General features: G+C 49.6%; 9 protein-coding genes across 9 annotated transcripts; 5 read left to right on the plus strand and 4 right to left on the minus strand.

Annotated features, from left to right (window-relative positions):
- Positions 1 to 6: 6 nt before the first annotated feature.
- Positions 7 to 3,379, minus strand: BDV38DRAFT_272823 (RIC1 family protein; the record flags this gene model as incomplete). The annotated part of the gene is made up of 6 exons (XM_032057561.1): positions 7 to 445; positions 637 to 734; positions 830 to 1,305; positions 1,356 to 1,623; positions 1,675 to 3,060; positions 3,119 to 3,379. 6 exons carry the CDS (start codon positions 3,377 to 3,379, stop codon positions 7 to 9), a joined length of 2,928 nt encoding a protein of 975 aa, XP_031911549.1.
- Positions 3,356 to 4,996, plus strand: BDV38DRAFT_139891 (putative Hsc70 cochaperone (SGT)). The gene is made up of 3 exons (XM_032051407.1): positions 3,356 to 3,727; positions 3,789 to 4,777; positions 4,838 to 4,996. Exons 1-3 carry the CDS (start codon positions 3,725 to 3,727, stop codon positions 4,890 to 4,892), a joined length of 1,047 nt encoding a protein of 348 aa, XP_031911550.1. The 5' UTR covers positions 3,356 to 3,724; the 3' UTR covers positions 4,893 to 4,996.
- A 515-nt stretch (positions 4,997 to 5,511) lies between these two features.
- Positions 5,512 to 7,526, minus strand: tim44 (protein translocase subunit TIM44). The gene is made up of 2 exons (XM_032051406.1): positions 6,444 to 7,526; positions 5,512 to 6,382 (listed from the first exon to the last, which is right to left on the minus strand). Exons 1-2 carry the CDS (start codon positions 7,307 to 7,309, stop codon positions 5,707 to 5,709), a joined length of 1,542 nt encoding a protein of 513 aa, XP_031911551.1. The 5' UTR covers positions 7,310 to 7,526; the 3' UTR covers positions 5,512 to 5,706.
- A 5-nt stretch (positions 7,527 to 7,531) lies between these two features.
- On the plus strand, positions 7,532 to 8,822 carry BDV38DRAFT_252431 (mitochondrial 37S ribosomal protein uS11m). The gene has a single exon (XM_032055125.1). It carries the CDS (start codon positions 7,745 to 7,747, stop codon positions 8,450 to 8,452), a length of 708 nt encoding a protein of 235 aa, XP_031911552.1. The 5' UTR covers positions 7,532 to 7,744; the 3' UTR covers positions 8,453 to 8,822.
- Positions 8,823 to 8,888: 66 nt separating this feature from the next.
- BDV38DRAFT_252433 (putative VPS9 domain protein) lies at positions 8,889 to 13,498 on the plus strand. Its single transcript, XM_032055126.1, has 3 exons — positions 8,889 to 9,290; positions 9,353 to 9,602; positions 9,658 to 13,498. Exons 1-3 carry the CDS (start codon positions 9,213 to 9,215, stop codon positions 13,248 to 13,250), a joined length of 3,921 nt encoding a protein of 1,306 aa, XP_031911553.1. The 5' UTR covers positions 8,889 to 9,212; the 3' UTR covers positions 13,251 to 13,498.
- Positions 13,499 to 14,037: 539 nt separating this feature from the next.
- BDV38DRAFT_252434 (uncharacterized protein) lies at positions 14,038 to 14,459 on the plus strand. The gene has a single exon (XM_032055127.1). It carries the CDS (start codon positions 14,096 to 14,098, stop codon positions 14,336 to 14,338), a length of 243 nt encoding a protein of 80 aa, XP_031911554.1. The 5' UTR covers positions 14,038 to 14,095; the 3' UTR covers positions 14,339 to 14,459.
- Positions 14,460 to 15,546: 1,087 nt separating this feature from the next.
- On the minus strand, positions 15,547 to 16,518 carry BDV38DRAFT_284925 (uncharacterized protein; the record flags this gene model as incomplete). The annotated part of the gene is made up of 1 exon (XM_032060377.1): positions 15,547 to 16,518. One exon carries the CDS (start codon positions 16,516 to 16,518, stop codon positions 15,547 to 15,549), a length of 972 nt encoding a protein of 323 aa, XP_031911555.1.
- A 1,023-nt stretch (positions 16,519 to 17,541) lies between these two features.
- BDV38DRAFT_139989 (uncharacterized protein) lies at positions 17,542 to 18,140 on the plus strand. The gene is made up of 3 exons (XM_032051408.1): positions 17,542 to 17,768; positions 17,840 to 17,922; positions 17,986 to 18,140. The coding sequence occupies exons 1-3, from the start codon at positions 17,577 to 17,579 to the stop codon at positions 18,038 to 18,040; spliced, it is 330 nt and encodes a 109-aa protein (XP_031911556.1). The 5' UTR covers positions 17,542 to 17,576; the 3' UTR covers positions 18,041 to 18,140.
- On the minus strand, positions 17,985 to 19,389 carry BDV38DRAFT_252443 (glycoside hydrolase superfamily). Its single transcript, XM_032055128.1, has 2 exons — positions 19,192 to 19,389; positions 17,985 to 19,135 (listed from the first exon to the last, which is right to left on the minus strand). Exons 1-2 carry the CDS (start codon positions 19,340 to 19,342, stop codon positions 18,240 to 18,242), a joined length of 1,047 nt encoding a protein of 348 aa, XP_031911557.1. The 5' UTR covers positions 19,343 to 19,389; the 3' UTR covers positions 17,985 to 18,239.
- Between the last annotated feature and the right edge of the window lie 399 nt (positions 19,390 to 19,788).

The raw sequence follows: 19,788 nt of genomic DNA on the forward strand, positions 1-19,788 counted from the left end.
AATATATCAGGAAACCTCGTCAACGCTGTCCATTCTGTCTTGGGTCCGGGATGTGTTGCTCTCCTGGCGAGAGATGCTTTGACGGGGTGAGACAGATGATGCGGCAGAGAGTGGCGACCAGGATGGCGTGATTGCTAGACCGAGTCCTTTGACGCTCGTTCCGGATCCGTTTAGGCCGGCCCCCGGGAGGCCTCCGTTTCGGAGACCCGTTCGCTCAATAGCTCGTCGGAGCATCTCGCCTGACCCGTCGAGAGCAATGAGGAACCTTGCCAGCTCGGCGCAGAGCTCCCAGTCGCCCTTTTGCGAGGCTAGCACGAGCAGTCGAACGACATAGTCTTCAATGGGTGCCTCATAGCCATCGTCGTCTTCAAACGCCTGCAGCACTAGAAGGTAGCCGACGGCTGTCTTTAGAGAGTCGAGTCTGAGAGCCTGCTCAAACAGGTCCCTTGGAGGCGGGAGATAGGTGAAGAGAGTACGCCATGAACGAAGCTCGGTCTTTCGCGTGCATTGAACAACAATGTCCAGATACACCCGCGCAGGAAGCGAGGCTTGAAGGAAGGAGATAACCGATGGGAGTAGAGGATCATGCTTCTGCGAAGGGTCCTCCAGTTTGCTATCTCGACTTTCGTTGTCGACTTCGTCGTCCAAAACGTGGTGAAGGAGGATTTCCAGCGCATGCGGGAAGTATGAAAGATGGGAGAAATGCTGACAGAGTGACAGCGCGCCCGGCATATCTCCATGAATTAAGGAATATTGCAAGAAGTACGGAAGGAAGAGGTGTGTCTGTATCGTTAGTCAAGGGGCTATTGCAAAGGTAGGTTTGACTCACTCGAATGGCAAATTTCAGCACAGCAAAAGTGGTATCGCGTCGTTGGGTCATTTCTGACTCGACTCCCAAAGCAATGCCCTTGTTCAACAAAACGGATAGAGGATAAAAGTCTAGGGGTATCTCAATCGCTTTCGGGACATCTTCTCGTCGCAGAATATCTTGCACATCACCCCAAGCAAGAAGGTCTTTGCCACAAAACGTCCACAGAGAGTCTCTCAATGATAAGTTATGATGATGCATATTCAAAGCCATTTCAGCGGACGGGCTCGCCGGAAGGGATTCCTCCATGGGAGGAGCAAAGTTGAATGACAATTGGTCACGCATCAGAATATAGTACTCGACATCATGGGATACCACCCGCATGTCATACTTCAAATCTCCGGTGGGCGATTGAGAAGGCTGTAACAAAACTAAATTGCCGTCGACCAAAAGAAGAACAGATGCCACTTTCACATCTTGAGATGGGTCGCCATCACCTGGTATTGTCAGACCAGCAACATTGCCAACATGGAATAGACACACTCACGCATTTGATCTTCGGGCAAGACCCAGCTGATCGCCCGGACTCGCGTGGGCGCTCGCACAATGCCATTAAACGCAATTTGGCCGACTGGAACAAGTGTGATTCGAGCGTGCATAGAATTTATAATGAAGTGATATAGGATGTTATCATATGTGTAAACGAGGATGGAGTCCTCCCCCGACGGGCCGATGAAGACCACGGGTGAAGGGAGGTATTCAATGTGCAAGATCGATTGATTATTCAGGGGCAGCTCTCGGGAGTACAAACGCAGCTATATCAGTCAGCTCGATACAACGCATTATTGATAATATACGGCACGCACCTCGTATGATCCATCGCTTTCGATGGCGGCGATCAAGATATGTCCGTACCAGCACATACCACCCCGGACCGCGAACGAGTTCTCCATTTTAGAGTCCTCAAAGACTTTCCAGCGCCCGCTGTTGACACTGTAGTGTGCTAAGCCTCTTCTACCTGCGATTGCTACGTATCTCCCATCCTGGGACACTACACTAGAACGAATTGGCCACTGCGAGTGTAGGTAGGTCGGGGGATATTGCGCATGATGCCAGAGGGAGTCCTTGCCCGAGATAGTCATAAGGTCGGGTAAGTCATGCCCTCGGTACAGAATGATCTCGGTTCCAGTTTGTAATAAGCCTCTAGCCAGATTCGCGGATGAAAAGCAGCCTGTCAAAGCGCTCCGTGCCGTCTCCAGAATCCATAGGCGACGATCATTCTGTGCGGTCAAGATGATATCTGAGCCTCCACCTATCCAGCATCCATATGAGACCCCTGTTAGCCAATCCTCGGCATTGGTTTCAGCAAGAGACCTGTCCGTCGAGAAACTATTTCCTCCTGGCTTGCCGAACACGCTCCATGTTGTCCAACCACGTTCGTAGCCTGCAAAGAGACAGTAGCCATCCGGCGAGTAGGACATGAAGCTTAAATTGCCTGTTGTGTGAGGCGATGCCGGGAGTTGCAGTTTATGAGATAGTGGGACATTTCCAAGGTAGTCTTTAGCAGTATACACGAAGATGTCACCGTTGGCGCAGTTCACAGTAAGCAGCGAGAACCGAGCATTGACGGCAACCCTGAGTGCTTTCTCGCCGTCATTCTTCGGACTGTGGAAGCAGTGACCGTTGAAGAGCTTCTTTGGATTCTCCGGATCACGCGAGCCCTCGGGTACGCGTTGAACTGCGTACGCCTGACCTTCATTTGTTACCCAGACCAAGAGGTTGATAGCACGATCATACACCATCTCTGTAATAGATGTCCGCTTAGAGACACCCAATATGCGGCTTAGCAATTCCGAGGTAGTTTGGGCGCCTTGCGCATCAGGTGTCCATCGAATGCATTGAATTGCCGCGGGTTTCACGGTAGCAACCACAAGCTCGTTGTCCAGCGCCAGAGCTTTCACAATTCCAGACTCTATCTTAATAGCCATCCTGAAGCGAATACTAGCATCCCGGACGCCATTCGCATCTTCCTCGCGGGCAAGCTGCTGCCGGCGGGTTTGGGTAGAGTGATCGAAATGTTGCTGATAAACATAACCATGTGGGTCGGTAGCAACTGTATAGGTGAGGAGGTATCCTTTAAGCGTCTGAACAACGATTATCGTCGAGTCGGGGTGCATCAGCAAAGCTACATTCGGACCATAAGTGCTAAGCGACGAAGCGGATCGGGCGACAGCGGCGACAACAGCGGTCGGCTAGGGACCAGTCAACACATGTATACGCCGAAGTAGGTATCACTCAACCGAAACATACTCTTGTTTGCCACACAGCTATTGAAGTAGCCGTCATAGTCGCAAACATATGACCGCTCCGAGAGACGCAGAGGCCGTCAATGGCCTCGTCAGCCCAGGCAACCTCCTCCTTGGACGGTTCCTTGGGCCCATTCTCATTCAGCGACAGTCTCTGTTCTACAGAGCGCTCCAAATCTAATTCTTCATTATCGTCGGACGGCACGAAGGGAATCGCAGGGCCATTGACCGCATAGACCCGAGGTACTCCATTGGGCCAGTACATGGCTCGTCACTGGTGAGAAAGTCGTGAAGAGCGAGCTGACATTGAGTCATCTTCGTCGGGCGTAGAAAAGTTATTTTGTCGGACTCGGGACAGAGTCAATCCCAGAATAACCGACCATAATCATCTAATACTTTTTCCGGCTGCGATGTATAGAAACGCAAGTGTATATCGGATGATGGGGGTGACGGCAGCAACGGCTATCACGTGCACGGGAGCTTGCAGGCAAACGTGCCAAACAGTGTAAGTTACTGCTTTAGTCCCCGCATCCAAAATCCCCCGCGACGGTGATCTTTCTCCAGACAAGCGAAGCCCTTCTACAGCGATACCCCGGCGAATTTTAATATCATGGCATGAGCCCTCCGTTGCGCATCCTGTGATCACTGCCCGTACTAACTTAATTCATCTCTAGGCTCCTACCGAGTCCAAGAAGCGCTTGGCGCTTGCAATCATCGACTTTCTGAGCTCCAGCTTGAAGGATGGAACCCTTACTGCTGATGACGCAGAATCGATCGAAATCGCTCAGTCGTGCATCGCGGATACCTTCAAAGTTGATCCTTCCAACGAGGCTGCTGTGAAGGAGGCTGTCGGCGGTCAGTCTCTTGCTAGCATCTATAGTGTATACGAGAAGCTCCGCAGTAAGGGTGACTCTGCTAGTGCCGGAGCGCAGGCCAGCTCCAGCCAGAAGCCCCAAGCCGGTGCTCCTACTGCCGAGTCTGATAAGCTGAAGTCCGATGGTAACGCTGCCATGGCGCGCAAGGACTACACCTCCGCTATCGAACTCTACACCAAGGCTTTGGCCATTGCCCCCTCCAACCCTATCTACCTCTCCAACCGCGCTGCTGCCTATTCCGCCTCCGGTCAACACGAGAAGGCAGCCGAGGATGCCGAGCTCGCCACTGCTGTCGATCCCAAGTATTCCAAGGCATGGAGCCGTCTGGGTCTTGCTCGCTTTGACCTGGCTGATTTCCACGGCGCTAAGGAAGCCTATGAGAAGGGTATCGAGGCTGAAGGTAATGGCGGCAGTGAGGCCATGAAGAGAGGTTTGGAGACCTCCAAGAAAAAGATCGCCGAATCTACCCGTGGTGCCGAACCTCCTGCTGATGCTGTTGATGATGCCGCTGGAGCTAGCCGTGGTGCTGGTGGCATGCCGGATCTCTCTTCCCTCGCCGGCTTGATGGGTGGTGGCCGCGGTGGCGGTGGCGGCGGCATGCCCGACCTTAGCTCCCTCATGAGTAACCCTATGTTCTCCAGCATGGCCCAGAATCTGATGAGCAACCCGGACATGCTCAACAACCTCATGAGCAACCCTCAGTTGAGGCAGATGGCAGAGAACTTTGGCAGTGGTGGTGGAATGCCAGATATGTCGAGCCTTATGAGTGACCCTAACATTGCTGACATGTAAGTCCTACACTTGTGGAAATGATAGTGTTGTGCTCTGAAGCTAATTAACTTGTGCAGGGCTCGGAATCTAATGGGTGGTGGTGGTGCCGGTGGTGCCGGACGGGGTCAATAAATGCGAAACTGCTCTGATGCTTATTACATTCCTGGTATCTCGTCTACTTTGAGGAATCATTCATATTAAATATTTTTCACCTACACTTAGCTATGTACATCTTGGAAAAATTTGGTCCTTATGTTACGGAATGAAATATAAATATATAGTTCTGCCTACGATTAGGCCGACGCGGTAACAAAAGTTCGATTCCCTTCAAAATGTAAAGTTATTTTACATGAGTGGAGTATTTTAATACTAGTAGGCAAATGGGTCTCTCGAGTAGCGCAGGAAAAAGTGATACGTAATAAGTTCTCATGGTTGTAGGAGTAAAATATATAATGGCAAACAAGCTGGACATATATCCAGATGCAACTGATGAGGAGAGTGGAGCGTTGATCTTGCAGTCAATAGCAGCAAACGCCGAATACGCCAGGCAAACCATTAAACCAACTTATGTATGGAAATGACACTGTTACCGTGGGCTGAGGTATCGCCTTCCATTCGCGTGTGTACCGGAGAAGCCGAAACCCATACCAAGGCAGCAGTCGGGGAAATGGATACAAAGAGAGAAAAGGAAAAAAAAAGAACATCCAGCAAAATTAGCAATGGCTACTATCACACATAACATGAAGCACTGGTTCCACCTGGCTCTATGAGTTTTGGGAAGTTCATATTGTACAGTCGGATGATATCAAAACAATGGAGAAGAGAAATATTGGGGAGGTAATTCATCAAAAATCGCCGATAATCAAGACATGGTTGGTCGGTTATAATATGATCGTCGAATGAGGAAGAATGGATACGCTGAAGGGGATAATCTGTTCGGAGCCGTTTAGATGTAGTCACGAGCAGCCTTCTGCAACTCGATCAATCTCCAACCCCGGGTCTCCGGGTTATTAACATCTTCAGGTATCCTCGTGAGACCAATGGCGTAAGTGACCAGCTGGACCTTATCCTCCATACCAGCGGCAAGCTCGCCGGTCTTCACGTTCTTGTACACATGTACTTCCTGTGAACGGCAGGTCACCACGAACACGGGAATATCGCCAGGGTCCAACATACGGGCGTTCATGACTTCAACACCACGGACATCGAGGATACGACCATCCGACTTGAGACCGGCAGTTGTGTACTGTTTGGCGAGGGCGGCGTAGACGCTGAACTGAGCATCGGAGAGCCAAAGCTTGAGGGTCTCAACATCACCCTTGACGTACGCGTCCAAAACCTCAGGAAGGATATATTCACGCATCTCCCGTAAGAATTCCTCCATCTGGAAGTTGGGATCCATTTCACGGAACTTCTTAATGACTTGAGCAGTTTCATTTTCGGCAAAGAATCCAGCCACGCGGTCGGAAATGCTGCGGGCAGTGCTGATCAATGGGTTCTCAGACTCGTTATAAGTTTCCTTGAAAGCGAAGAGTTTCTGCATCATAGGGTTGGAGTCCTTGAAGTCGCGCCATGACTCCTTCCAGGCAGAGTCCTTATGGAGTGTGACGTTGGTACCGGCACTGGGGGGAAGCGCAAGGTTAGCAACGAAACGACCAAGACAATCGGGGGAGAGCGACTTACTTTGGATCTTCAACCATGGGTTCGACCCGCTTACCAGACTTCATTTCCAACTCTTCACGCTTCTTCCTTAATCTGCGGCGCTCTTCCTTGTCAATATAGCCACCATAACGGGAGCTACTGCCATCGTCGATGGCATCCTTGACGTTCTTGTAAGCCTCAGTCTCTCTCACGGGCCGCGTCGCCTTCTCGATTCCAGAGCCGGTCGCATTAACACCCTTTCGGATACCCTTAACGACGGGAGTATTCCATGTCCAGGAAGCACCTTTGCCAAGGGCTTGACCGGTGGACTTCAAGGCAGCTCCGGTTTTAGTGGCAGCCGCTCCATGGGCGGCTTCGTAGGCGGCACGAGCCTTCTTAATGTTCTCATTCTCTGTGAACTGATGTGCCGAAGATGCAAGAGCCTTGGTGGACTCGTTCCACTCCTTGGAGGCCTTGAATTCTGACTGCAGAGTCTCTCTGAAGACCTGCCAGGGAGTCTTGTCTCCGTGAGGAGGGGGAGGAGGCGCATTCTTCTTTTCCTCCTCAGACTTGCCATCATCCTTTTCCTCCTTAGACTCCTTGGATTCCTTGGATTCCTTGGACTCCTCGGATTCTTTCTCCTTCTTCTGTTCTTGTTGTTGCCAGCGAGAAGTGCTGACATGGAAGGATCGCGTGAGTGGAAGAGCAGCGTACGGGGAAAGGATTTGGGAGACAGGACGGGTTGCGCGTTCGGTATTGGAGGAAAGGGAGATTCTGGCTGTAGGCGATGTCGAGTAAGAGTAAGCCTGGATGGATGACCGTTGAGAAGCAGCTGTTCTCAAACTCGGTACTTGAGACCGCAAGGTGGCCGTCCGCGCTGTGGCCGACATTCTAGTAGCCGAAATCATGCTATGTATGATATGAATAGATGTCAGAAGGATAAAAAAGAGGACTCAAAAAGAGTATGAGATCAGCAACGCCCCGAGGGTGAAGGGGAATTGAAGGAGTCGGATGTGGAGGCGAGGAAGAAGCGATTTCGGCCGCGGAGTCAATGGAGAGGGAGAAAGAAAAAGTTGAGATGCAAATGCCAAGACTCGAAAATTCGGGCCCTTTTCCGCCGCCTTCTGTCCCGAACCACCGTTGCGCCGTTCACGATCTCAACTGCCCGAGGTACTTTGCGACCAGATCGACCTATTTACTTAGGATTGCCCAATTGCCTTCGTTTGCGTGACACACCCGTATTATCGCCCTCCTGATTTCCTTGCGTTGGTCGGTCTCTCCGCCACGCTCTTTCCGACTACTTTCGCCGCATATCCCCGATATTTCTGCCTCCCTAGCAAAAGATGAACACTACGTTTGCGAGTTCTCTGTTGAAGGCATTGCCTTCAGTTGGTCGGCAATGCCAGCTTCGTACCTCTTCGATTCGGCTCATTAGACCGTTCTCCTCCACCCATGGAACGTCCGCGTCGGATGCTAAAGACAAGACCCGGCAAATTGAGAGACAGATTCTGAATGCGAAGCCCGAGGCAGCCACCGATGAGAACTCTGCACTCTCCGCGATCACCAAGATGATGCAGGGAGAGAGGACTCGCACGAATCAGAATGTGAGCCGTGATTACTCCAGAATGGCAGAGAGCCTGGAAGCCGAAATGATTAAGCAACCCTACGCCGACCGTGTCCCTCCGCATCACCTACACGTCTTCTCACATAAGCATAACACCATTTTGACCTTGACACGACCTAATGGTAATCCGCTGTTATCGATGAGCTGCGGCCATCTCGGCTTCCGCAAAGGGCACCGTTCGGGATACGACCCAGCATACCAATTGACGTCCCATGTGTTCGGTCAGATGCAGGAACGGGGCTACCTTCTTGATATCAATCGTTTGGAGATCGTATTTCGCGGGTTTGGACTCGGTCGTGAGGCTTTCACCAAGGTTCTGCTGGGTAACGAAGGTAAGAACATTCGTGGGCTGGTCAGCCGCGTAACGGACTCGACTCGTATAAAGTTTGGTGGTACCAGAAGCAGGAAGGTGCGGAGACTGGGTTAGATCCTTTCATATCTTGGGTTTTGGGGCGACCTTCTCTGGTCGTACATCCGCCAGGGAATGTTGTGGTTGAAAGGGCAATGGCGTTCAATCATTCTCGACTTATCAGTATCTTGAGTGGCGGCAGGGAATGCTACCTGCCATGCGGTATGTCTCCAGCTTTGATAACCGAATCACAGCCCAGCGTTGTATATGGATCTGTTGGAGGGAAAGAGAAGAGAGGCTCTTTTGAAATGGTTTGTTCTGTCACTTATATCTGTATATTAGCCAATTTGGTACCGGGAATACACGGGATATTTTTCAATCATGCGAGATCTTCATAATCCTCTCATGTATCGTAGCAATTAACGACTTGTTTACCTGCTTTCTGTCGTTCTATGCGATTGGCATCAGATTGTTGTCTAGATTCCAATCCGTCAACAAGTTAGTATTGCCTAATGCGGTATAGCGCGCTGAGCTCTTGCGGCCTCCGCGAAAGCTGTGGTAACTGAAACGCTGCTCTCCTTGTCCTGGACCATTGATTTTCCCGAGATTTACATAATTTGCGTCATCTTTCGTTTATCATCTCTTTTGCTTCTAGTAGCTTTGACTGCGCCATTTCCCAGCACGTTGAGTTTCTGTTATATCTCGCCCGCAAGCACATGCGCCGGAGCTGCTCCTCCCCTGTGGCGATCGAGCAGCGCAAATCCCCTCTTGAATTGAAACACAACGACTTGATGAAGTCTGGAGCTCTCTCACTGGGACGTCGTCCAAGACCGTTTGGATGCACCCTCTAAATCCTTTCCTGCGTGCCTTCTTCCGAAGCACTGTTCCGGGGCAGTGTATACCGACAGAGAACCATGTACGTCCAGCGGAACTATGCGGGGCTATACTTGAGTGGCGGGCTTTAACATCATTCTTTAGGTTCTCCTCGTTCCTGTGACCGATTCACTAATCGGCTCCCGCGATCGTGAGTCGTCTCTCTACTATTCCGATCTCGTCGTCTCCGAAGAATTTCTAGGCAGCCATGCGCTCCGAATTCCCGTCACAAATGGAACCGCCGGAACAAAGGATGACCTGAATGTCCGCGACAGTAGGGGGAAGGCAAAGCAGGTGACCACCGTCAATGGCCGCACTGTAATCATAAAAGAGAACTCCGTTTATAGCAATAAAGGTGGGAAAGGGAGACCGTTCCTTCATTCTTCTCGTGTGCTAAACCGAGTTTCTAGGGTTCAAGTCCTTGACCCAAGCCCAGCTGCTGTCTGACGCCCTCTATTACACACCAAGCAACGGGTCCCAACCATGGCTTATCTACTACATCTCCCGACCATTAATCGGTTCGTTCGAACCCGGCAAGATCATTTCTGCTGTGGTGCCAGGGACACTGCCAAAGAGGAATATTTTAGGCAGCAGTGCCAAGTCTGGGGAGTCAGTCTCCTCGCCCGCAAAGAAGGAGATCAAGACGTTTGCAGAACTCCTGTCCCATTTTCCAATGATCGCAAGGCAGATGCAGCCTGGGTTAGAGAGATTATTCCGGGAATTCGGGAAAGAATTAGGCAAACCATTACCTCCCCCTCCATCACGCTCTCCTGTACTGTCCGAAGAATTTGACTGGAAACGTGACCGCGATGAAGCACCTATCGAGGAGACTGCCTCCGTGCGCAGTTCATCGTCCCGATTTAAAGATGGGCTTCCATTCAACTCGGAAGAGTATTTTGAAGATGATGAGGACCTCATGCGTCGCAGCCTGGAGACGGCGGTTACCGCAGCCATTGACCTCTTTCGATTGGTGGACAAACAACAATTGTCTTTTCTCGGTGCCACGACTGATCTGACTGGACCTCTTGTCGAGAGATTGATCGAACGCTACGTTGCTGAGCAGGTGCACGAATCTCTTCTCTTCCCCCGCCTTTGTAGTTTCCGCCAGCCCGAAGATACGGAGTTGGATACAAGGATCCGCCAGATGGAGAGCATAGACGTTTCACAGGTGGGCATAGTCGTTGAGGGTGGCCAAGAAGGCAAGCGGGAGTTACTGCAGCGTCTTGGTAAAGCAGTGGAGGAGTTCCGCAAAATGCTGGATGCCAAATGTCCCCATGATATGCTGAACATCTTGCTGGAAACGGTAAAGATCCTGTCGTATCCTGGCAATTATGATAAAGCCGACCCACAAGCATCTGAGAAGCAAAATGCACCTGTAACAGTGAACGCTGATGTTTTGGTTTCATTGTTGCTTGTCGTGGTCATTAGATCTCAAACCAAGCATTTACAAGCACGACTATTGTATATGCAGCACTTCATTTATGTTGACGATGTTGACAGTGGAGAAATGGGCTACGCTCTGAGTACTTTTGAAGCAGTCCTTACATACCTTGTGACTGATTCTGCAGGCCTTCGAAGGTCGAGCATCCGGAACAAGCGCTTATGGAATGCAACTAAAACTGGACGCATTGCTGATATGAGAGCTATCCTGGAACCAGACGGTAGTCAACAATCGATAGATGATATTCCTTGTGAACCTGAAGGGAGTCGAGTTCTATTTAGGACCGACGAGGACAATGAACAAGATCGACTTCCGTTGTCCCTGCCCATCCTTGGTGGGCGCAACGAAAGCAATGGTGAACTAGCGACTCATGATACCCCATCGGATACACCACCTTTAGCACACGTATTTCCTTTTCAGGCATGGGCAAGCAGCTCTCCACCGCAAGAAATTCGGCGCCCTATCAAGAAGGTTTCCATGGATGTCCGCAGTCTATCCGAGTCTTCAGCCATTTCATTCGCTTCCCGTACAACGACAATGGGGTCCATGACGAGTACGATCGAAGGAGACAGCTCAATTGAGACGTTAACAAAGACCCAGGATCCCGCCGGCCATTCGATTCCCATGATGGCAGTTGAGAATCGCCAACCAGAAGCCCTGAAGTACCTACTCACTCTGGAGGAGTACTATCCCCTAGAAGACATTCTTGATGATACGAATACAGATGGAACGACATTACTGAATGCAGCTGTCCAACTCGCGCACACCGAGATGGTAGACATCATACTCGAGTACCTCTCCAGCACAACAGACGAGCAAACGATCGTCTCCTACTTGAGGAAGTCAGATATTCATGGACGCACTGTCGCTCATTATCTCTTCAGCACCCCTTCAGTGATGCATAAGCTGGAAACATTGCTTCCCTGGCGTCAACGTGATAAGCATGGGCAGACGCCGCTTTTTGCTCTATGTAGATCCTACGATCACCCTGACTACAGTTCGATGGTTAAGGAGGCGTTGACGGCTGCTCAGAAATCTCAAGGCGATGGCCGGCCACTGCGTCTAGACGATCATATTGACGCGAAAGGGAATACCTTGCTCCATATCGTTAGTGACCCTGATATTACCATTAAGATCCTGCAAGAATGCGATTGTGATCCAAATGCGACGAATGACAAGAGGTTCACGCCGTTGATGATGGCCAGCAAATATGGCCGCATCGACCAAGTTCGGATTCTTTTCATGGACCCTAGGGTGGATGTGCATCTTAAAGAGGCTCGCGGACTTACGGCTGTTGAACTTGCAAAGGATGATGAAGTGCGAAATCGCATTGATGATCTGATTCTCGTCTCCAATCCGCCTTCAGCAACGGACGATCCCTCCGGCCGGGTCACCACTGTCGTTCGGTCATTCTTCGTGGAAGATGCAACCGTACGCTTTGTCCTCAAGTCGGGGGCCCCCAATCCTCCGCCGAACTCCGCCGAATCCAGCCTGGCGCCTACCACCAGCTACACGGTGACAACGTGTAAGCGCACATACACAGACTTCGAGAATCTCGCAAAATGGCTTTCCATTGAGCACCCCGCTTCATACATGCCCTTGCTCTCCGATTTCCGCTCTCCCTTCCAGATCCACTCGAAGCCATCTCGCTCGGTTCTTCACGACATGCAGGCGAAGCTAGATAGATTTCTCAAGATTTTACTCTCTCACCCAACCTTCTCAACCCATGAAATGCTCTGGGAATTCTTTCTCGTGCCCGAACTCCAGCCGGAGATGATGGCCGATCGGTCTCGTCGCAAAGCGCAAGTTCTCTACGAGTCAATCGCCGACGACTACGAGCCCGTCACCCAGGAGGGTATGCGCGAGACGGAGCAATTCGTCACACATGCACAAGACATGGTTCGCGCTGTCCATGCCAATACGCGCAGTCTGATCCGTCGTGGCTATGCTCTACAGAATTCTGCCTCCGACATAGCGGATGCATTGGGTCTATGTTCCTCCGCCATCTCAACCCTTAAGGAACCTACCAACGCTCTTCCCCAGTCCCATGTCGACGCATTTTGCCGCTACGCCGCTCACCTTTCAACCTCCTCATCCGACTCCTCTCCCCTCCTCCAGTTCCTGAACAACGTCACCTCCATCGACAACACCACATCCGCCATTCTAGACTCGCTCTCCCGTCCCATCAACGTAATATCCACCCTCACATCTACCTCCCGCTCCCTCTCCCGCTCCCGCTCCTCCCTAGTGTCCTCGTCGCTCCCTAGAAAATTCAACCTCAACTTCCCCGGCCTTGAAGAATCTCGCCAAAAGTCTGTCCGCGACCTAGAAAACAAGATCCAGGAATCCGAAACTCAGATCGCCCGCCTCTCCCGCGAGATCACCTGGAACAAAGATGTGGTCGTCAGCGAACTCGCTGGCTGGACAACCTGGAGAGAGAAAGTCGGTCGGGACGCGATCCGCGCTTTCGCAAAGGCTACTCTTGTCCGTGAGAAGGAGCGAGGAAAGAGACTTGAGCGGTGTTTGAGGAGTGTGCGTCAGTCGGATGATCGTGCAGCATAATTAATAGACTTGACTTTTTTTCCTTCTTGCCTTGTTGTAGAATTAGGGGTATGTTTATCATTGTGCATTCTTTGCGAGGTGTTGTCTATCTGCTCTTCTAATCTTTCTCTTGTACTGAGGATGGGTGTATTTTGTTTAATGATGATATGAGGAAGTGTATAAGATATCTTCTATTTGCAGGTTATGTTTATATAACCAAGCGTTAAAATGTCCAATCAAATCAGGGCGGCTTCTGTTGATCGCTCTGAGCTTTTCTGACCAGGCTGAGTTGACACCTCTTGTGTCGTATATCACAACATCAACCACAACCACGGTGAAGATGGGCTGTAGTGACACAATGAGAGCTTCTCCAGACAGAAAAAGTAACAAAGACTTCTATGTCGCTTCAAAGGTCGAGGTGAGGACAGGTAGCTACCTCTATGTCCTCGTGCGCCGCTGACGCGTAGAGTTCGATAAATCTACTAATCACGTACAACACACGACCTCGACAATTATATCGCAAGCCCTCACGCTCCACGAAAACGACTTTGCTAACCAACCTGCTTCTGAATATAAAGCACTGGGGGTCGACGAGATTGATTGGTAGGCACTTCTACCTGAATTGAGCTGGGACCTTCAGTGAGACTATCACCAAACATACTCGACGATGATAGCATATTAGCATCTTGGACGATGATAACTATTGCAAGGTGAAGTTCACTCGGCAATCTTCTCATGCCTCGGCTGACCAAGCTTCCTATAGCCTTGCTGGGAGTCCTAACGCAGACTCGCCCTCATTAAGGGCAATTTGGAAACAGGCTTGGGAGCTTACATGTCCGTGCCGTGTTCTCTGCAAAGACATCGGCATGAAATCGGTTTGCGACTTCAAGTTTACCATCCCGCCCTACGCTCCCGTGCTGTCGACAGCTTATGAAAAGATGAGCCGAAATAACTATCTCTTGACCGTTGTTCTCCTTTGTCAAGTCCATACGCAACCCGGTCATATATTTCGCTGGGATGTTCAGGAAATGGTCTATAGACAGTATACCTTCAGAAAACCTTGCGGGTCTCTCGGGTTGACTTCGCAAATAACTGCGACATCTACTTAGACGAAATCATGGTTGCAGTGTACTTCGTGCATGAGTTGAGCCAAGGTGTTAACTGATATACCTTCTTAGTAGTGCAGGGTGCAGAACAGGTTATTCTTAAATTGCTTGGACTGACTGATCCCGAGTTTCTTGGAGAATATGCCTTAAAACAGGAGAAACACAGGTCCTGTCCTAAGCTTCCCGCGATGGATACCGTGCCGGTACCTACTGTCAAAATTGCTTCTGTGACGTTATAGTTTCATGAACTGGATGACGGAGGCTTTGGTATTGCGCCTAGATGTTTTTCTCAATACTGGTAGAAAGCACAAGTTAAATACCTGCGGACTTGGAAATGGCATCTCCCTACTATACATTCCAATAGTGATTACAATACTACCGTATTCGAGTTGACTATTCATATGTTAATTATATTGTGGGAGCTAAGATACCTTACCATTATGCTTGGGATGTGATATGTTCAGATTTAGATCCAGTTAACGAGGTTCATGCGCTGATAATGGGGTCGAATAGATGGCGAGTGTAAGCAGGAAGTATGTCTCTCTCTTTACAAGATGGATGTTGATGTATGCCTGAGATTATGATGATAGAAGGTAAGCAAGGGGTTATGCTTAGAGAAACTGAGGATTTTTAGAATACTATGATAAGAACACTAATATACGTATAGAAGGTTAGCCTTCACGTCTAAGTATTCAATAGGATAAAGTCTGGAAGAACATTATTCTGGTTATTGTTCGCTCGGTGTTGTTTTGCGTACCGTGATAGGACAGTAGTTGGAAGTACGGTAGTGAGACAAGCCTAAGATTGGAACGCCTACAGTACAGGTTCACACGATACTATATCTCGGAATAGTGATTCTATTCCAAGTGTTGGGGGTGTCTATACCACTATAAATCACAAGAATGACTGTAGAATTGAAGCCCCATCAGGGGAGCATCTATTGGTCCTAGAGGCCTAACAAACTTGGAAAGAGCAAAAAAGCAAGGGACGAGACCAGCCCACCAGGCCACATACAAACCAACAATCCACGAATAAAAGTATAACCAAAAGAGTGATAGGTATACAATAAGTGATGGGGGCTGATGTACAATCCTCGTAGCCAGTCTCTATCGATAAAGGTTGCGCGGGGGTGGTATTATTACATTTGATAACCCAGCACCAAGGTGCAATCGTGTAGTGTCACTTTGACCAGAAGAAACAACGTTCATATCTCAAAGACTGAACAAAGGAGATATAGATTTCTTGATAGAAGGCAACCGAAGCAACGAGTTGCGGTTGGAAGTTCTACCCGCTGGTTCGGGATCTTGCAGCGAAGCAGGGGACACGGGTGGCTGCTCAGAATCAGGTGTGCTGGAACTGGTAGACTGCATAACAGGAGTGGCTTTCTGCGAGGAGACATGTCTCAGTGGAGATGGCACCACGACAATCGGTCTCGGAATTGAACCAGCACGCCCTTTTCCCGAAGGCGTACGCGAATCAGCCCGACCTCCTAGAGTCCGCTTATTCTCACAGGGAGGGCTCCTTTGTTCCGGAGAAGCACCGATAGAATCGAACGTCTGGCTCGAAACATTATTGCCTTCGCGATACACGCGGGTCACAGATCCCCCTGTTTGCTCGACGACGTAACCCCCCGACGGTGAGTTATCACGACTATACATCATCGATTCACGACTAGACTTGCTTTTGGTTATACAGCAGGCATTGGAGTTTCTGTTACTTTTATTCACGTCGGTTCGATGTTTGAAAGCGTCATAGTCTTTCCTTTCGCGCTTGTGGCGCTTCCAGCTTCTCCGGATCTTCCGGACAGTGAGGACGCTAAGGAATATGATGGCTAGTACGGTGATGGCACTGAGGACGCATGCTACCGCCAGGGAGTTTTTTTGGTAACTCCAGTGCGGAACTAGGTTGTTATGGGTTGTCGTTGGCCTTGGAGAGTCTTCCGCTGAACGTTTGAGGAGTTCGTCGATTCTTGTGGAAGGCGTCTTGATGGTTTTTGTTGGTTTATCAATGGTAGTTAGGGTTGGTATGCGTTTCAATACTTTATAGTTGTCGGGTAACTGATACTGGAATTCGTGTCTCGCTTCCCTTGATTGCTCATCTGCAACGATGTTTTCCCGCACAATAGGCGTAGTTTCTGATTCTTCTAACCAGCCCGATCGAAATTCCATTCGTGTATATGGCATGATAGCCGATTCGCTATAGCAGTCTAAGAGGAAGGCAAAGAGTCGAAAGAGCAAAAGTCCAAGACTACCGCTGGTATTCCCACCAGATGCGAGTTGATGACACCGCTTCAAGTTGCGTCTAACGCACGACTCCGACACGGCAATAAGGATGAAGGGTTCACATCTCAGTAAAGATCGATAAGAAGCTGGAGTGGTAACATTGGGCGATGGGGTACAGCTTGAGAAGCACAAAAGAGTGGATGGATTCAAAGCAGCACAGTGGCAGAATGAGCATCGAAGACATAATCAAAGCTCAAGGATGCTCAAGGCAGGGGTGTGATGCTCGCCTTCAGGGCAAGAACGCCCCGTAACTGCACTTCAGTGTACCTTCCCTTCATCATCCTGGGATAGCATTGTGATAGCGACGGGACTTTGTCAGAGTCATAGGGTGTGTTTAGATCTGTCGATCAAGGGTGAAGCTGACCGATAGAAGAACTAGAAAGTAGCTTTAAACAAGGCTAATATCGCGTGTAGGTCACTTTGTGCCATGATCTTTGATTAGTCGGCTCCAGCCTAAGTCAAAGGACCTCCGTAGATAAAGCCATTGTAGGAATCGTGAGGTGAATTGAAGGAGACCTTATCCTCTTATCACACACCCTTATACTCAATAGACAATATGTATCTCGAACGACACACTGGATACGAACACAAGAGCCAGTATAAGCACACGGATGAAACAACAAAGCATATACACTGGAAGGTAAACATCTAACGTATAGAAATACATACAAACAAATCATACAGAACATACACCAAGAGAACTCAAATCTCAACCCAAGTCAATATGCGAACCAAGATACAAATATACGGTAAGTACAATACACCACCTGACCCCATAATACCGGCCCGGCAGATCTAATCCACCCGAGAAATGCACTAATCCCAAACAAGAAAGCCCTTGCTAAGCCTTCCCAATGACATCATTGCCAGTTGACCCGTGATGAGGTATAAAGATTATAAAGCCTAATCTTCCCCTCCAGACAACCTTAATCAACTTTTCTACCCTAATCCATCCTTCTATGCGTTTTGCTCCTCGAGTATCATTGAAACTACGAACACGACCAAATCAACACACACGATCTCTATTCCATACCAGAAAATTCCATTCCACCATGCCTCTAGTCGTTCCCCAGGTCAACTCTGGCGATAAGAACGAATGGCTCAATAAGCTGGCCGGGAAGACGATCACGGAGGGAACGAGTGATGTTACTGTTTGTTTTCCTTCCTTTTTCATTTTAAAAATATGATTTGTGAGTATTAGACTAATTTCGGGTGTCGGTAGTCATTTGCGAAGAAGGATTTGCCCGAGTCTCATCGGATTCTTAAACCTGGCGATATGAAGACGATGGATTATAAACCTGAACGGTATGTTCTTGTATCTAGGTTGTTATTTTCTGTAGTAAGAGTATGGACTGATGTGGCTTATAGGTTGAACGTACACTTGGATGACAAGGGAACTGTTCATGATGTTAACTTCGGTTAAGGCTATGATTGTCTACGATAATGTATAAGTATGACTGTGGATGATGAATGTTAGACGAATACGGTGCATGGATAGATTCATCTGTGATGGGCCACGACTATGTTTGATGGATATTGATATGGAGATGGTACAAGCATAATGAATTCATCTAGTCTATTTCTATTATGATGGGAACACAGCTAGTGTCTACCAGAGACACTTAAGCCTTCCATCTCAGAAGGGTAAGAGAGTGCTTAGGGAATGCGTAGGGGCCCTGTCCGTCCCAGGTGCTCTCAACCACGGCAACTTCTTCCTTGCCCTTCATGTTGGTTGCTGCGACACTGTCACCTGTGACAGTGAACACAGTAACTTCTCCCGAGGCACCGTCGATCTTTGTTTCAATGGCCTTCTCCTCATGAATGTTGACAACGGCAACGTTGACGTAGCCATCCTCACCCAGGACAGCACTGACGTCCAGCCAGGGGGTCTCCTTGACACCACGAATCCACTTGGGAGAGGTTTCGCCCTCGTAGGTTGCGCTGGCGAGATGCGCGCTGATTGTCCAGCCCCGCATGTACTTAGAGAACAGGTACAGAGGCCACCAGGTGGTCTGCTTGGTGATGCCCTCCTTGGTCGTCATGAGCGGGGAGATAACATTGACGGTCTGCGCAATGCATGCCATGCCCAAGTCCTTGCTCTTACGGACGAAGACATTGAGCCAGACAGCCACGGCCAGCGCGTCAGAAAGCGTGTAGCATTCCTCTGCACCCTTGCTGCCTTCGGCACGGATGGGGTCCCAAACGTTCCACTCATCAAAGCAGATGGTTGGGCGGGTTTGCTCTGGAGGAACACCGTTCTCGATCCTCGCGAGATCGATCAGGGAGGATGTGATCTCAATAGCACGCTCAGCAGCTAGAGGGGCGGTGGCATTGGGCAGATGAGATGATGAGCAGGTGTACAGATGAATGCTGTGCATGTCAATGAGGGGGACAGCACTAGTAGAGAGGGGTGAATTGACGGGCAGCAAACAATGCTTCAGGGTATAGTAATCCCATGATGCTGTACCGTCCTGTCCACAGAGGATCAGAACTAAGCTGGGATCAAGAAGCTTAAGAGCTATGGGATTTGATTAGCACTTTTGGTCATAGCGGCAGGTGGAAATTGAAATTTACCCTTCGCCCATTGATAGGCCTTGTGAGAGTATGCCTCCTTGGTCATCTGCTCTACTTGCCACGGTCCCCAGGTCTCGTTTCCGAGAGCCCAGTATTTAACCTGTACGTGTGATGTCAGCCAAGTGATATGCTTAGTATGAAAAAGGTGCATACGTTGTAAGGTTCTTGGCGACCGTTCTTCCGGCGGAGGTTCGCATAGTAAGTGTTTCCGGTACCATTGCAATACTCAACCCATGCCAGTGCTAGAAAAAGCTGGTTAGTTTTACATGGCTTTAATAATTGGGGTTTAGATGGAAGCCTACCCTCATCAAGAGTACCCGTTCCGAAGTTCAGGCAGAAGTATGGCTCAGTTCCAAGAACTTCACACCACTTGAGAAACTCGTCAGTTCCGAACTGGTTCGTCTCTGTACCCAGCCAAGCCAGCTCAGGCCTTTTCATAATCAGCATTTGCGTTCCAAACTTTCCAGTGGCCAAGAAACCCTTCGGAAAAAGGTAGATGTTGCTAGAGGACACCACAGGAGGAGGGCTAACACAAGGTTCATCATCATAAAACATACCGTGCAGGACGTTGGTCTTTCGGACCAACACCGTCGATCC

The sequence above is a fragment of the Aspergillus pseudotamarii genome, assembly GCF_009193445.1.
Source record: "Aspergillus pseudotamarii strain CBS 117625 unplaced genomic scaffold BDV38scaffold_43, whole genome shotgun sequence".
Lineage (NCBI taxonomy): Eukaryota > Fungi > Ascomycota > Eurotiomycetes > Eurotiales > Aspergillaceae > Aspergillus > Aspergillus pseudotamarii.

Excerpts from the sequence above, each read along its gene's own strand:
- BDV38DRAFT_139891 (XM_032051407.1), top strand. Across the intron at positions 4,778-4,837 it reads GACCCTAACATTGCTGACAT|GGCTCGGAATCTAATGGGTG; the intron begins GTAAGTCCTACA and ends TAACTTGTGCAG.
- tim44 (XM_032051406.1), bottom strand. The coding sequence starts at position 7,309 with ATGATTTCGGCTACTAGAATGTCGGCCACAGCGCGGACGGCCACCTTG. Across the intron at positions 6,383-6,443 it reads CCCATGGTTGAAGATCCAAA|TGCCGGTACCAACGTCACAC; the intron begins GTAAGTCGCTCT and ends GCTTCCCCCCAG.
- BDV38DRAFT_252431 (XM_032055125.1), top strand. The coding sequence starts at position 7,745 with ATGAACACTACGTTTGCGAGTTCTCTGTTGAAGGCATTGCCTTCAGTT.
- BDV38DRAFT_252433 (XM_032055126.1), top strand. The coding sequence starts at position 9,213 with ATGCACCCTCTAAATCCTTTCCTGCGTGCCTTCTTCCGAAGCACTGTT. Across the intron at positions 9,291-9,352 it reads GTATACCGACAGAGAACCAT|GTTCTCCTCGTTCCTGTGAC; the intron begins GTACGTCCAGCG and ends ATCATTCTTTAG. Across the intron at positions 9,603-9,657 it reads CTCCGTTTATAGCAATAAAG|GGTTCAAGTCCTTGACCCAA; the intron begins GTGGGAAAGGGA and ends CCGAGTTTCTAG.
- BDV38DRAFT_252434 (XM_032055127.1), top strand. The coding sequence starts at position 14,096 with ATGAAATCGGTTTGCGACTTCAAGTTTACCATCCCGCCCTACGCTCCC.
- BDV38DRAFT_139989 (XM_032051408.1), top strand. The coding sequence starts at position 17,577 with ATGCGTTTTGCTCCTCGAGTATCATTGAAACTACGAACACGACCAAAT. Across the intron at positions 17,769-17,839 it reads AGGGAACGAGTGATGTTACT|TCATTTGCGAAGAAGGATTT; the intron begins GTTTGTTTTCCT and ends GGGTGTCGGTAG. Across the intron at positions 17,923-17,985 it reads ATGGATTATAAACCTGAACG|GTTGAACGTACACTTGGATG; the intron begins GTATGTTCTTGT and ends TGTGGCTTATAG.
- BDV38DRAFT_252443 (XM_032055128.1), bottom strand. The coding sequence starts at position 19,342 with ATGCACCTTTTTCATACTAAGCATATCACTTGGCTGACATCACACGTA. Across the intron at positions 19,136-19,191 it reads GGCCTATCAATGGGCGAAGG|CTCTTAAGCTTCTTGATCCC; the intron begins GTAAATTTCAAT and ends CAAATCCCATAG.